Below are 15,155 nucleotides of genomic sequence, written 5' to 3'. Positions count from 1 at the left end.
TCGCTTTGAAAGACGCGATTTAATTGGTTGGCGGAAAACACTCCACTGCCCATGCGTTACCGGATGTTGGTTCCATGTGGGAAAGTCTTGATGTTTTGAATGGCGATCGAGTGCGATAATAGAGTAAGACTTAGAATTGTTTAGGTAGATATGCAAACAATAGCTCAACACGATTTCTGTGGTGCCTAATTAGGTCAGACAGTGGAGTCAGACCACCGTATTTCCCTTTCATTCAGTCGTAACTCAGACAACGATGCAAGTGTGAAGCAGTATTTAGCACTGTCAACCGACATAATAGTGACCAATGTTGACAGTATAGTGATCTTTATTTATGTTAATCTATATGCTTATTGGTTATGTCTGAATCTGGATTGATACTTGCGATGACACACTTACTAGTTTCGTTACAAGTTACACTGTAATTTAAGTATTGGTTACTGTTATGAAATTTCAGGGATAATTTATCATTTGCAAAACAAAATATGCAATTCCGTGCAGTGGATAAAGATAATTATTAATAATGTCATGCATTCGAAAGTTTCTTTTCTTACTGACATTATATAATACATTCTACCCTGACAAGATAACCGAACTGAGATTTGACTTAAAATGTTTTCAAACAATAGCGATATTTTCTCACCCAAATGTACATCTTGCACCACTTACTTTCTCCAGAAACAAATAGAGCTGATCAATCTTGCCAGTGTAATTTGCATGTTTGGTTCTAATTACAACTATCTGAAGTTACCGTTTCTTTGTTTTTGAGAATCTGTTTAGATCTACCACACATGTGGCATGATCCAACCAACATATGCAGCAGGTAATTTATTGCAGGACATGTGAGGCATTCTTAGATACCTGACAAATTGAAAATTTTCACCATGTTGCAGTATGGTGTGTGCAAGTGATTAGGTTTGAACACATCAATGACACACTTTGATAGTTGCTTCATCAACGGCTGTTTCCTGCAAATGTTTAATATCAAATGGCAATGGAATACCTGTTCCTGGGTTTAGTCCTATTACACAAGAGGAAATGATTTCAACATATTTTTATTTCATCAAAGAAACATGGATAGGCGAACAAACCTAGTGGCTTATATAAACGCAGCTCCAGTACATTGTTCCAATAGCTGGATACAAAATTGAAATAATTTGACAACAAAAGAATAATACTGATACAAAATAACAGATAAATGATTGAATAATAAATATGTTCGATATGGTGTTGGTTATGCCTAGCAATAAAATGAGCAGCTGCAGAAAATCAAGTTATATAAAACTTGTCTTACATTGAATATATACGTAGAGGTGATAGTTACTGGAAGCGGTTACTTTTAGAAATGAGAAATGTATACAGAATCATTTTCATCTCAGTTTGAAGTTTTGTGCCTACAACATATAAGACGTTATAGTTTCCACTTGCAAGTTGTTAAAATAAGAACTAGAAATTATGCCAAATCATTTATTCGCACCAGCACTAACAATTTATCATCACACAAGACTAACACAAGTTCCATAGGATATTTAAGCGAATGTTTAACTTTTGGCTGTAAGTGTGTTGGACTCATGTTATATGTTGCCTATGATTGTGTGAATGTATTTTTTTTAAATGTTTGGACTGTGGTTTGTAACTGGTATCTACAAGAAAGTGTTTATGTTATTTATATTTGCCATTGCCTTTTCTGTTTTGTTTTGTCTTATTGAGTATTTATGTTCACTCTTGTTGAATGCTTACAGATTAAGAAATTTTTATTGTTGCCAGACATTCACAATACCAACATAAATTGAACATGACAATTGCCATAAAGATTGCTTGGCAAGCCATGGGTCATAAAAGTGTAATTTTAGCATGTCTAGCACTGCATGGCTTGTTCAGTCTGAATGTACCCAAATTTGATGACCTGCCTATGTATAGATTGTATCCAGTAGACATTGACCAGCTTGCATGCATAAACCAGGGGGATTGGAATTAAGGGCTGAATCTGGACTTAGGTCTCCAGACACAACTATTGGCAGCCAGATAGGAGCACTCCAACACTAATTAAAGTTTTAACCCTTCTGTTTTCTTTGCTGATTATCCTGGTCAGATCACCAGAACTGATCCAAGCTAGTTAGGTCCTAAGTTGATGGAATTAGCTGTGCATGGGAGGGATTAGGTGCAGTTTGCATTGCGATGTATTTAGGGAAATCATGTGCTTTCTTGACAAGGTTAATGATGTTTGTAGAATGGGGACAGTGAGGAAAGTTTATGTGTGTGGACACTATGAGGAGGGTGATGTCTGTATGCGCTGATTGGCAAGCCGCTGACAAGTTAGTTGATGTCTGACAGCTGATGTCTGACTCTAACCTGTCATAGTCTGTCTGACATAGTAAAATATTTTTCTAATTTACAAATACAAGTAAAATTTAATTTTGCTTTTTCAGCAAACCAACCAAAATTTGAAATAGCTGATGAGAAAATATTTTAAAATAAAATTTAACACTTAGTGATTATGTTTAAATTTCAATATATTCAACATGTCTCTTTTCATTTCCTGATATGAAACCATGAAATATTACCTTTTCATTCAATCTAACAATTTTCATATATTTTATGAAACCATTTATAAATATTTTTGTAGTTTGTATTATAGTCTCTGTCTGAACCTCTAAGTGACAGATGGAGAGTTTCAAAGGCTGGAAAAGCTTCATGCTTGTAAACCAGTTCATCAATGCACATCATTGCATTTATGATGGACATTATGCTACAGTTTGACCATTCGTAATTTGCTTTTATGGAAGTTGATGGTATTAATCCTGACCTAGAGGTATGTCTGGTCTCCCAACACAAGTAGCATAGTGTTACTGACAGATAAGAATAGTGGGCCTAGCTGGATGTCCCATAAAGCACTACCCCCCAGGGCATGACCTGTCATACTGCTGGGAGGGGTGGGGGGCCGATGTGCACATCAATTTCATCCTGTCATGGAATTTATATTCAAATTTTCGAAAAGTGCTGAAAATGGTATTTCTTCAAATCATGTACTTCAAGAAAAGTTTGAGTGCTTGTTCAGAATTAGACAAGGGAACCATTTGTCAGAGACTGGGGAAAATCCAGAGGTTAGGTGATTTCATCCAAAATCTAGATATTTTGTGTGAACTACTAGTTTGAGCTCCAGACTCTTCAAATGAAGAACTGCAGAAGAAAGAGTTAGAATTAGCTCTGGAATGTTACGTTTGACAAATTATGAAGTTGATGTCCCGAAACATCTTCGACTCTTGTTCATCACTTCTAAATGCCCTTCAAAGAACTCATAAAATACATGGACACAAATAACACTCACTTCAATCTTTTTTGTTAGTAACACTGTTGATTCTGATCCAACAGGATTATGAAATCACGTTATCAAAGCTATACATATATGTTGCCGGAACTGTAAACTTGGAACACCTTCTAGTGCTATGATGATATATCGTAGTATTGATAATCATGATACTTTATCTGATGATAAATATTTCCATACTTTTTTCGTATTGTGATATGTATCGTTGACCCATGAGAAATTGATGGTTATGTCAAAATTTTGCTCTGCTATCAAAATATACTTTTTTAAAGACAATAACTAAAGATAGCATATCGTGATATGCATCGAATCAAATCGTATCATTCCAAGATATTGCGATACGTATCGTATCGTGTCGTGAAATTTCTGTATCGTCACACCTCTAACACCTTCCCATGGGAAGATACACGAAGCAGAAGGAGGATTACAGTTAAGTGCTTCGAATCTTGAAGCAAATAAATACTTCATCCTGGTACAGGGACATGAGTGTTTAAGTCATTACAACGTGGGCTGGGGTTGAGTGATGCTAGCAGTTAAAGATACTGACACAGAGTCAACATTGTGGCCACTCAGCCATACCTTACACACCCCAAACATAGCCTGGCACCATCACTAATGGCCTTTGTTTTGAGAAGCTGGCATATTCGGGACATCTTGAGTGTTTATGAGTGGTAAAAATTCGAAAGCTGGTTTTGGCAAATGTTTTTGAAATTAGTGACATTCGTCTTGCATTTTTTTAGCTGGCCTTTCCAGAAACCTGCGCTGGTCATGTTACCACCATTCCAATTCTTGATGGTTGAAGGTAGACCTGGCTAGCTATTCTCGAAACTTCTTAAGTCCTACAAACTTCTTAAGCCCATTCTTAACACATTGGCTACGATTAAAGTTAAGAATTCTTAGGACTACGAACGTTTCGAGAATAAAGGACCAGGTTAGGCTGGGTTACCTATGCTTATGGGTTTCTCAGAACTGGTAACTTCTGAGATTAGCGATTGCCTGCACAGGCGATCTTAGCACTAAGAACATCGTAAGTCTATGTTAGAGAATGGGAGTTAGCTTTTGGTTCGGCTGGGTCCCCTGAGAATAACTGGTCTTGATTTCATGCCCAAACAGATTGAACTGGCCATTCCCCTGAGAATAACTGGTCTTGAAAAACAGGCAAAAAAAGCAAAATAGAGGTAGAAATGATATAAATAGATCACTGAAAACTGTTTATGACACCAGGCATTTGCAAAACAGGTAATCATGTCTATTTTGATGGTAAAACTTAAGATAATGTACTCATGACCAGGCAAAGTCATGCTGACATAAGAATAAAGTTTTAAGTTTGACCGTTTTGTAAGCTTTGTAGTGATAATGATAAGAATAAGCAATAACCATCTTGAAATGAGAGTTTCACCAAAGGAAAAGTGATATTTATGAAAAGTATGTTTATAATGTTTAACACAATTGAAAAACGTGAGTCCTGTACGGACAAGTGTCTAGAATAAAGGCAGGTAAAAAATATGGTGCATTCTGATAGATGTCCTGCAAGATTCATTGTTCCCAATAATTATGGTGATTTTGAAATCTTGCAATATATTACACAACACTATTTCATTACATTACAGGACCCTACTGTTTCCTTCATGGACCCTTGAAATTAACTATTAGGGACTGAAGTTTTTGTAGGCCAAGGTCAGTGTTGAAATAAACACATGCCTGTAAGCTCCTAGCAGTAGATCTTGTGTTGGGTCCATAGTTTTTTATTTGTATGGGTCCATATGGCATGCAGTAAGTTTATATGTGAATTTATGAGTTACAATGCTGCAATTTTTTAATGAGTTACAATAACTGCTGCAATATGCTTTTGGTCCCTGCCTGGCGCCGGCAATTGAGGACCTGAAGAGTTCTAGTCTTTGCCTGCAGCTTCTAGATGCAGTCCAATATATTCATATCAAATACTGGCCAGGATAAACCTTTTATTACCTACGAGGGCGAAAATATCGGGTTAATATTTTTCATATGATGCCCTCAGGCAAAATATCACTTTCTCATGGTGACGTAACGTCATGAACAATGCTATGACGTCACGTTTCTTCTATGACATTACGTTCTACATGCGGCGACGGTGGGTAGCCAGCTTATGTTTGGAAGTAGATTTGGGTTTATTTTCCTCAATATTACGACTTTGGTAATAAACAGAATATTATATTCGTGCCCATGTCATACTATGTTTACGACACTCGTGCCTACATATTGGTATATCCCTCGCTCTTGCTCAGGAAATACCAACATTTAGGCACTCGTGTCCTAAACATAGCATGACATGGGCACTCATTATATATCATCTATGTAATATCATTATGATGTTTTTGTGAACTCAGTTCACTGCTAAGTATAGAACATAGAAATATAGACTTGTGACATTTAGACTGACTGACTGACTGACTGACTGAGTTTTGGTTTTACGCCGCTTTTAGCAATATTCCAGCAACATCACGGCGGGGGACACCAGAAATGGGCTTCACACATTGTGCCCATGTGAGGATTCGAACCCGGGTCTTCGGCGTGACGAGCCAACGCTTTAACCATTAGGCTACCCCACCGTCCCGTGACATTTAGAAGCTGGAATGATGAAACGGAACAATTTTTATGGATAGACGACTTCTTCATAACAATGGATGCAACATTTCGTTATAGATGATAAGACCGTTATCATGCAAATATCATTTGTTCCTCTTCAGACTTGTGTTTTGTCTGTAGAACAGGAAGTAAAATGAAAAACGTAGTCTGTTTCCTCATTCAAACTCATTAGTGCCTAATTTGAATTTTTCCAAACAGTACCATCTTTTATCCTTTCTGTTAATGGCTTTCCTGACACAGGACTGAAGTAGAGGATCTGTGGCTTTCTCCTCAGTGTTTGAGATGGGGATGACAGATGATAGGACATGGTCGAGCTTGCTCTCGGGCAGGCTACTGTATAAACAGAGTATTGTTTCCGGCAGGGGTGAGACTGTGGTGATGGACATTGGCACAATTCCATGACTGTGTCATGACTGTCTTGCAAACAGAGAACTGAATTGCGATGGGATAGGGGTTAGTGGGTGAGGGATATTCGTTCATTTTCCTTGTGTGGATTGTTTGTGGATTAGTGTGAAATTGCTTGAAAAGTGCTTTAACAGTGTTGAACCTTGACTCACCCAAACCACTCCACTCACTTCCACATGCACAAAGGCTTCCTTGCTCACTTACTCACTCAAAACCCAGCCCAGTGTTTAAGGTGTTTACTTGTTATGCTAAAGGCCCATGTTTGATTCCCCACCCTTTTTTTGTCTTTCCAACTGTGATATTGCTGGAATATTGCTAAAACCCAACTCACTCACGCGCGCATGCGCTTGTTCACTCACTCACTCACTCACTCACTCACTCACTCACTCACTCACTCACTCACTCACTCACTCACTCACTCACTCACTCACTCACTCACTCACTCACTCACTCACTCACTCACTCACTCACTCACTCACTCACTCACTCACTCACTCACTCACTCACTCACTCTGATGTATGCTGGGGGTAGATTACTTCATCAACAGTGAGTTCTGTGGGTGTGGGGTAGAATGCAGATGGGGGTTGTGGGAAGTACTGAGGGTGGATTGTTTTCTGATCACTGCTGAATCAACACTATGTTCTATAGGACAGGTTGGAGCGAGGGTCATGGAATGGTGAAAGGAAGTGTTAGGTATTTCACCCAACAATTGTCTGCAGGAAATTGTATAACACAAATGTTTGACAGATTGAATGACTTTTGTCACCGACTCTCAGGTATTCCTCACTTTTAGTGGTTTTCACACATTTTGGGCATTTTTCCCTCTTGCGTAGTGTTAGTGAAAAAGTTTTATGTAATTTGTGAAATATCCAACATTTTATCTGCAGAGGTCAAAGATTTAAGCCCTCCTTTATGAGGTGTGTGACAAGTCTTCACTGTTCCAGATAAAGAGTAAATAGTCAGGTAATGAAGCGTTCATTTATTAAGGGAAGGGAGATTAGTCTGAGGACTATAATATTTTACCCCTTGGATTTATGTAATATTTCCATAATCCTACCCTCCCTATAATACATTTGCAGTTCCTCAGTTATATCCAACTTCATGATATGTGTATTTGATGTAATAGAAATGTAATTTTTCATAACTTGAACAGTTTATTTAGAAACTAAATTGTATAAATAAAAAGGAATCCTTCACGTTTGTGAAGGATTGAAGAAGATTTAATTAATTGTAATGAATTATTTTATGAAGAACAATTTGTTTCACAGAACTCTTACCATTTTTGGCATTTTTCTGAAAGATATATTCTTATTGAAATCCCAAGTTTTATCATAATACAATCTATTTTGATTACGAAACTTCCTGCAATATTCTTGTCCGAGAACTGCTCAGCCTGAATGAGAGCCAGATGACTGTTAATTAACTGTACATTTTAGTAGCTTCACATAAATGTTTTATGGAGACCAGTTACTCTAATGATGTATATTTATTTCCCTGCATCTACAGTCATGGACATAAGCTCCATCCTTCTCTGAAACTCAATATTAGCTCCCACTCATTCAAGTTACGTAATCTGCTCGCTGGCGTTTAAGTTTATGTGATCAGGTAGCAAATCAGCTGATGTTTCTTTGCCGAATGTCATTTCATGACTTTTACCACTTTTCCAACTGTGAATTACAAACTGGACAAACTGGGAAAGTGTTGGTCATCCACTCCCTGCCCTCTATAAACCAATAAACCGGACATAAGATTGTGCAACCTGACTCTAACACTGACCAGCTCTAGCTTAACACAGGACATAAATGTTTATGATGCCAGCTTATTTTTGTCATCCATTTGGGAGAAAATAATAGCCCATTGAAAAGAGAGCAGTGTTTGAAATCAGGACCAGATAGTGACCATTACATCAGCTGATCAAAGAGGTGCAGAACTGACTAGGATTAAGCCCAGCTCCTCCCAGTCATGTGACCATGGCTGTAAAATCTCTCCCCTTTGGTCATCAAAGCAATCGAGGGCTTTTAATGAAGTGAATAGAACTTCCTGATTTTCTGCCTTCTATTATGAAGCCTTTTCATTTCTGTTTTCTGTGATGTGTTTGGAGAAGGTAGATAAGAATGTCTGGTTTTGATTCAAGCATGATAGTGGTTGTAATGTCGTTGGACTAACCGTTTGAAATCATCCCAACTTGGAGACCATTAGAGCTAAATCCTATGCCATTATTGGCCATTGTTGGTTGTTCTGATAAAAATGATGATTCAAAATGGGTCTCTTTAAGATGTTGAACATGATAACTGTTTGTAATTCTTGCTCTATACGTTCCTAATGAGGTTGTACTTTATAGGATCAGTTTGAGTCAATCTAAATGTTGGAACATTTTGTCGGAGATGGTCATTTTATGTGAGAAAGGTAACAGTTATTTGTTTTTATTGGCAGGCCACTGAATGCAAATGGAGGACATTTTGTCATTTTCCCCACATTTTGGAATCCACTTTCGTGATAGTGTCAAGTTTATTGTCATTAGATTCAGTGTAGTTTATGGACTAGCATTTAAAATTGTTTGGAAATAAATGGAGGGTGCTGTTCAGTGCAGACCCCATTTAATAGTTAAAGCAACCAACTTTGTTATGAATGAAAATACATTGATTTAAGAGACCATCTTTCCCATTTTTTTGTCGTGTTGAGTTAATCTGGTAGGAGTCACTTTAAAACCGACTTTGGAAGAGACTACTTTGAATTAAATACCTACTGGTAAATAATTTTACTGTGAATGTATTTTGAGTGAAACGTTTATTTGTAAATCTGGAGTAATGTGCTTTGTCCAAAGTGTTCAATTTAATGATAACTTGGCTTACAAAGTTATAATGTTTGTAAAGTTTTCTTTACGGGTATACAAACTTCACATGAAAAGATTTACATATGTAATTAGGGGTGGGCGATAATACTGTTAACCGGTTTATTGCAATTCGAACTTCACAATATGATCTATTGTGGTACACTTTTTGCGAACCGGTTCACCCGATACGATCAGAAATTGCCGTGACCTCACTCACTCACTCAGTGTAGAGATGACTAAGGGGAACATATGTCCACACTACCCCATCTGTTTAGTGGAAATGGAGGGTAACACATTCTGAACATTTACAGCAATTAAACCACACTGGTGATAAATGCTTTCTGTTCCCTGACTGTTTTAATCTGAGTGTTAATGGCCATTCATCTCCGGATTCAGTCACATCACAGTGCAGGCTGAGTCGGACATAAAGGACACTTTCACTTTCAATGCAATATTGGTACATAGCTGAATACAAATAGCCATTATGCTGATACAGTAAGGAGAGATAGATTGGTCTGGACATGGTAGATTTGTTGTCCATAGTCACAGGGAGTGTTCCTGCTGTCCTCTGATTGCCATGGGTGATGATGCTTGTGAAATATTGGCATTGTGCAGAAGCTTGGTGCATTCTTTAGTCTCAAACTGAAGTGTTTCATTAATGATGAAATATAATTCTGGACAGTTTGATATAAATTTGTTTCGAATGAAATAATGGTTTGGTTTGAATAAAAAATTTTGTTTAGAAAATGGTAAGTGTAACTTCACAGAATAATGTAGACTAACATTTAGTCTTTATATTGAATATATTTTACAGAAAATGCAATGTCTACATAATAGTCATAGTTATGTATACTGTATTTATCATAAATATAGTGTTTGCTTGTTCTACTACACACATGCATTGGTGCATATTGTCTGGACAAATGTTAAACCTTTTCTTGGTATCTTTTGTATCATATTGCTGGAATGTTGCTAAATTTTGGAGTTGAACCATACTCTCTATGCAAATATTGGTGGTACAATTACCAAGAGATTTCAGCCTTTTGGGAAGAGGATTGTAGACACTTATTAATATTAAAACAATACCATGGTATTAATGGTTAAAATTCTTGTGAATTTGTGTTTCAAACAAGCTTTGGTGTAGGTTGTAGCAGTTTAGCGTTAATCCAAGGTTTGCCTACATGCTATTAATTCTGTTATGTGTTTTGGAATTGAATTTCCAGTAACACGAGGAAGAAAAAATAATTGTCACAAATATTTACATTTCATTTGGAAAACAAAAAACTTCTGAGATGCTTTGAATGATGCACTGTGTCAAGACATTAATTTTCACAAATTGTATTGAGGTACATGCATGATTGTGTAGAGGAACATGCGATTTAATTCAGCTTTAGTTGCTTTTAGCAACATTCCAACAAGATTACTGTGTAGGGCACAAGAAGTGAGTGAGTTTGGTTTTACGCCTCTTTTAGCAATATTCCAGCAATATCACGGCGGGGGACACCAGAAATGGGCTTCACACATTGTACCCATGTGGGGAATCGAACACAGGTCTTTGGTGTGATGAATGAACACTTTAACCTCTAGGCTACCCTACCTCACTTAAATGACATTTTTAGTCCCTTGCATTATGGACATGATTACTTAATTTGGAATCCTGGATATATGAACAATATAGGTACACGTCCAATCCAGACTGGTGGATTGTGAGTGCTGTAGCAGATCTCCTGTTTAGGATTGATGTAATCATGAATCTCACACAAATGTGATTTATAAAGAATAAGAATTTGATAAAGAAGACATTAGAATTTGTACATATATCACAACCCTTACTCTAAAATCAGTAATGGGTGTGCAGTGCAGTGCAGTGCAGTGCAGTGCAGATGGAATTAGGAATTCAAGGCCAATGGACAGAGTGATAATGAGCTGCATCTTTCCTGGATGCAAACACGACATATCACTGCAGGAATTGTTACCATGACAATGCTATCGAATGCTACTGTGTGAAGTAGTTACCTGCCATGGAAAAAAGACTGACATAGATCTAAATAGCTTCAATTTTATACAGTCTTTTCTTTCATGTTAATAAGTCATTACAAGATGTCTGAAAAAGCTTTTTGTCTTTTGTAGATGTAAAGTATGTGTCTAACAAGATCTGCCACATGGTGTCGCCTCGGTGTAGATGCTTGTCTCACGTTTGATTGGACGGTCATCTATAGATCCAAGTCCTATGTCTATTCCATACCAATCTTTATTTATTTCAGATCATTAAATCATTAGAAGATGTCTGAAGAGGCTTTTCGTCAGGTAGATGAGAAGCATGTGTCTAACGAGATCTGTCACATGGTTTGGTCTCCTCGCATTGACCTGGTGGCACTTGCTAATATCCAAGGGGAGGTAAGCAGATGTGTCCCTGAAAATATTTTTTGAACCAATACTGATGGAATTTTGATAACTTGTTACTGTGTACACATGTAACCTTAAGGAGCTTGTTTATGTCACAATATTTCTAGTGAAGGTCTGATTTATCAGATTCTTTATGAAAATGTTTTTCTGTTCAGGTGATTCTGCATCGCCTGTCATGGCAGAAAGTGTGGACATTAGCGCCCCCTGGTGAGGGGGAGACAATTGGAGGACTTGCATGGAGACCAGATGGCAAAGGTCAGACCTGAAATGTTATTAGTATAATCAAACCATAAAAATATATGTAGCCACATGTGTGCATGGGAGATGTTGGGGGTGGCTTTTTGAAGTATTCTCAGCTCCTTCTGGAGTATGTGTGATAAGGACTGTCGGCATGATGCTGAACGATTTTTTTTTATGTTGAGCTGCCTCAGACATGTGGTCTTCATTAACCCATGCTTGTCATTAGAGGCGACTAACGGAATCAGGTGGTCAGGTTCGCTGACTTGGTTGACATGTCATTGTATCCCAAAGATGGATCGATGCCCATGATGTTGATCACTTGATTGTCTGGTCCAGACCCGATTATGTACAGACCGCCGCCATATAGCTGGAATATTGCTGTGTGTGACGTTAAATACCAAACAAACAAAATTTTTGTGGCCATGTTGCTGAAAATTACCGGGAATCCTCGTATTTAAGCCCTGGGCTTAATTTTGAATTTGACCCATTTCATCTAAGAAACATTTTTCTGAAATTAAGCCTGGCGCTTAAATTCGAGAGGAGGTCAAATACAACAAAACTTTTAATGGTACGAATTTTATTCCATGAACAAATTTAATCATCTTTTCATCATAACTATTATAATTTGGGAGAACTCTTTTAAAATTTGAACTGTTGCGTTGAAATCATGGGCTAAATTCGAAAATCAAATCTCGTTATTAAACCCATGGGCTTAATAATGACAGTGCTTAAATACGAGGATTCCCGGTTAAAAACTTCAAAGATGTCTTTCAAAGTATCAGTATATCTGTTTTGGATGATCACTTAGACTTGGTGTGATGTTACACTGGAGTCTGTGTTTGCAGTGTTGGCAGTTGGCTACAAGTCTGGCCAGCTCAAGCTGTGTGACGTGGAGAACGCAGAAGTCCTTCACACGATGACGGTGGAAGGGGAGGTAACTAGCATGACCTGGATATCACAGGTGTTTACAGACGGAGCAGAATGGACAGCGGAACCCTACCCCGAGGACAGCTCTGCAGATTACCTGCCCAAATTACAACCTCTCAACAAAAGGTGATGCATACAGTAGAGGGTAATGTCCGAGTAACTCTCCGTTTCTTACAAATAATGGAGCCGAGGCCCATTATATTTAAGGAATGGAGAGTTATGCGGATATTACTCTACTAAATTACATTCAAAGTATTGGTAATGTTTCTGTTATCAAAATTAAATGTCAGAATGTCAAAATGAAATGAACCATCAAAGTCTTACATTTGAAAATGGTACACATTGCTCCCTTCCTAAAAAATAATGGAGTGAGCAGACAATGGAATGACATCACAAATGTAATTTAAGTTGCAGTATAACATTGCTGCAACATTGCTACAACATTGCTGAGATTCTCATTGGTCTTTTGATATCATATATGTCAATATCCTTGTATTACAGAATGTCGTTTTAATAGGCAATGGAATTAATGTAATCTGCATACTTTGTAAATTTCTCAATGTGTATTCTGTGTGGGAATGAAAGCCCCGGTTACTTGTCTATTGGTTTGAAAAGCAGCTCCAGTGTGGATTGGTTAAATGAATTCATTTATAATTCCTTCATGAGTATTGGCAAGATTTTGATCAGCAATAATATTGCAAGTGTAATATTTTTCAGCTATGGGACATTATCTAAAGGACAACAGTAAGTACATTTATCTGTTATGATATCAATGGTGGCCTTGTCTTTCTTCTTGTTTGATACTTAACAGACCGTTGCCAAACAGGTAAATATTGCTGAGTGTGATGTGAAACAACAAACAAACATACAAGCAAACATTAATATTTGAATGTATGATCTGGTTGTGATGGCGACCAGGTGATGTATGATCTGGTTGTGATGGCGACCAGGTGATGTATGATCTGGTTGTGATGGCGACCAGGTGATGTATGATCTGGTTGTGATGGCGACCAGGTGATGTATGATCTGGTTGTGATGGCGACCAGGTGATGTATGATCTGGTTGTGATGGCGACCAGGTGATGTATGATCTGGTTGTGATGGCTTACCAGGTGATGTGATGATCTGGTTGTGATGGCGATCAGGTGATGTATGATCTGGTTGTGATGGCGACCAGGTGATGTATGATCTGGTTGTGATGGCGACCAGGTGATGTATGATCTGGTTGTGATGGCGACCAGGTGATGTATGATCTGGTTGTGATGGCGACCAGGTGATGTATGATCTGGTTGTGATGGCTGACCAGGTGATGTATGATCTGGTTGTGATGGCGACCAGGTGATGTATGATCTGGTTGTGATGGCTACCAGGTGATGTATGATCTGGTTGTGATGGCGACCAGGTGATGTATGATCTGGTTGTGATGGCGACCAGGTGATGTATGATCTGGTTGTGATGGCTACCAGGTGATGTATGATCTGGTTGTGATGGCGACCAGGTGATGTATGATCTGGTTGTGATGGCGACCAGGTGATGTATGATCTGGTTGTGATGGCGACCAGGTGATGTATGATCTGGTTGTGATGGCTTATCAGGTGATGTAGGTGATGTATGATCTGGTTGTGATGGCTACCAGGTGATGTATGATCTGGTTGTGATGGCGACCAGGTGATGTATGATCTGGTTGTGATGGCTACCAGGGTGATGTATGATCTGGTTGTGATGGCGACCAGGTGATGTATGATCTGGTTGTGATGGCGACCAGGTGATGTATGATCTGGTTGTGATGGCGACCAGGAGATGTATGATCTGGTTGTGATGTATGATCTGGTTGTGATGGCGACCAGGAGATGTATGATCTGGTTGTGATGGCCACCAGGAGATGTATAATCTGGTTGTGATGGTGACCAGGAGATGTATGATCTGGTTGTGATGTATGATCTGGTTGTGATGGCAACCAGGTGATGTATGATCTGGTTGTGATGGCGACCAGGTGATGTATGATCTGGTTGTGATGGCCACCAGGAGATGTATAATCTGGTTGTGATGGTGACCAGGAGATGTATGATCTGGTTGTGATGTATGATCTGGTTGTGATGGCAACCAGGTGATGTATGATCTGGTTGTGATGGCGACCAGGTGATCTGGTATGGCCATCTGATGTATAATCTGGTTGTGATGGTGACCAGGAGATGTATGATCTGGTTGTGATGTATGATCTGGTTGTGATGGCAACCAGGTGATGTATGATCTGGTTGTGATGGTCGACCAGGTGATGTATGATCTGGTTGTGATGGCTGACCAGGAGATGTATAATCTGGTATGTGATGTATGATCTGGTTGTGATGTATGATCTGGAGGTGATGTATGATCTGGTTGTGATGGCGACCAGGT

At 38.4% G+C, this 15,155-nt stretch overlaps 1 protein-coding gene across 1 annotated transcript in view; it reads left to right on the top strand.

Moving 5' to 3' along the window:
- The first annotated feature begins 25 nt into the window (after positions 1 to 25).
- Positions 26 to 15,155, top strand: part of LOC124272606 (anaphase-promoting complex subunit 4-like) — a 184,685-nt gene continuing 169,555 nt past the window's right edge. The window contains exons 1-5 of the mRNA XM_046707806.1: positions 26 to 123; positions 11,454 to 11,586; positions 11,751 to 11,850; positions 12,681 to 12,888; positions 13,480 to 13,506. Coding sequence (XP_046563762.1) covers positions 11,473 to 11,586; positions 11,751 to 11,850; positions 12,681 to 12,888; positions 13,480 to 13,506 — 449 coding nt within the window. The 5' untranslated portion in view covers positions 26 to 123; positions 11,454 to 11,472. The remainder of the gene's footprint in view (positions 124 to 11,453; positions 11,587 to 11,750; positions 11,851 to 12,680; positions 12,889 to 13,479; positions 13,507 to 15,155) is intronic.

The sequence above is a fragment of the Haliotis rubra genome, unplaced genomic scaffold, assembly GCF_003918875.1.
Source record: "Haliotis rubra isolate DU_JTF1 unplaced genomic scaffold, ASM391887v1 Scf171, whole genome shotgun sequence".
Classification (NCBI taxonomy): domain Eukaryota; kingdom Metazoa; phylum Mollusca; class Gastropoda; order Lepetellida; family Haliotidae; genus Haliotis; species Haliotis rubra.
This window is presented reverse-complemented; position numbering and strand designations above follow the sequence as displayed.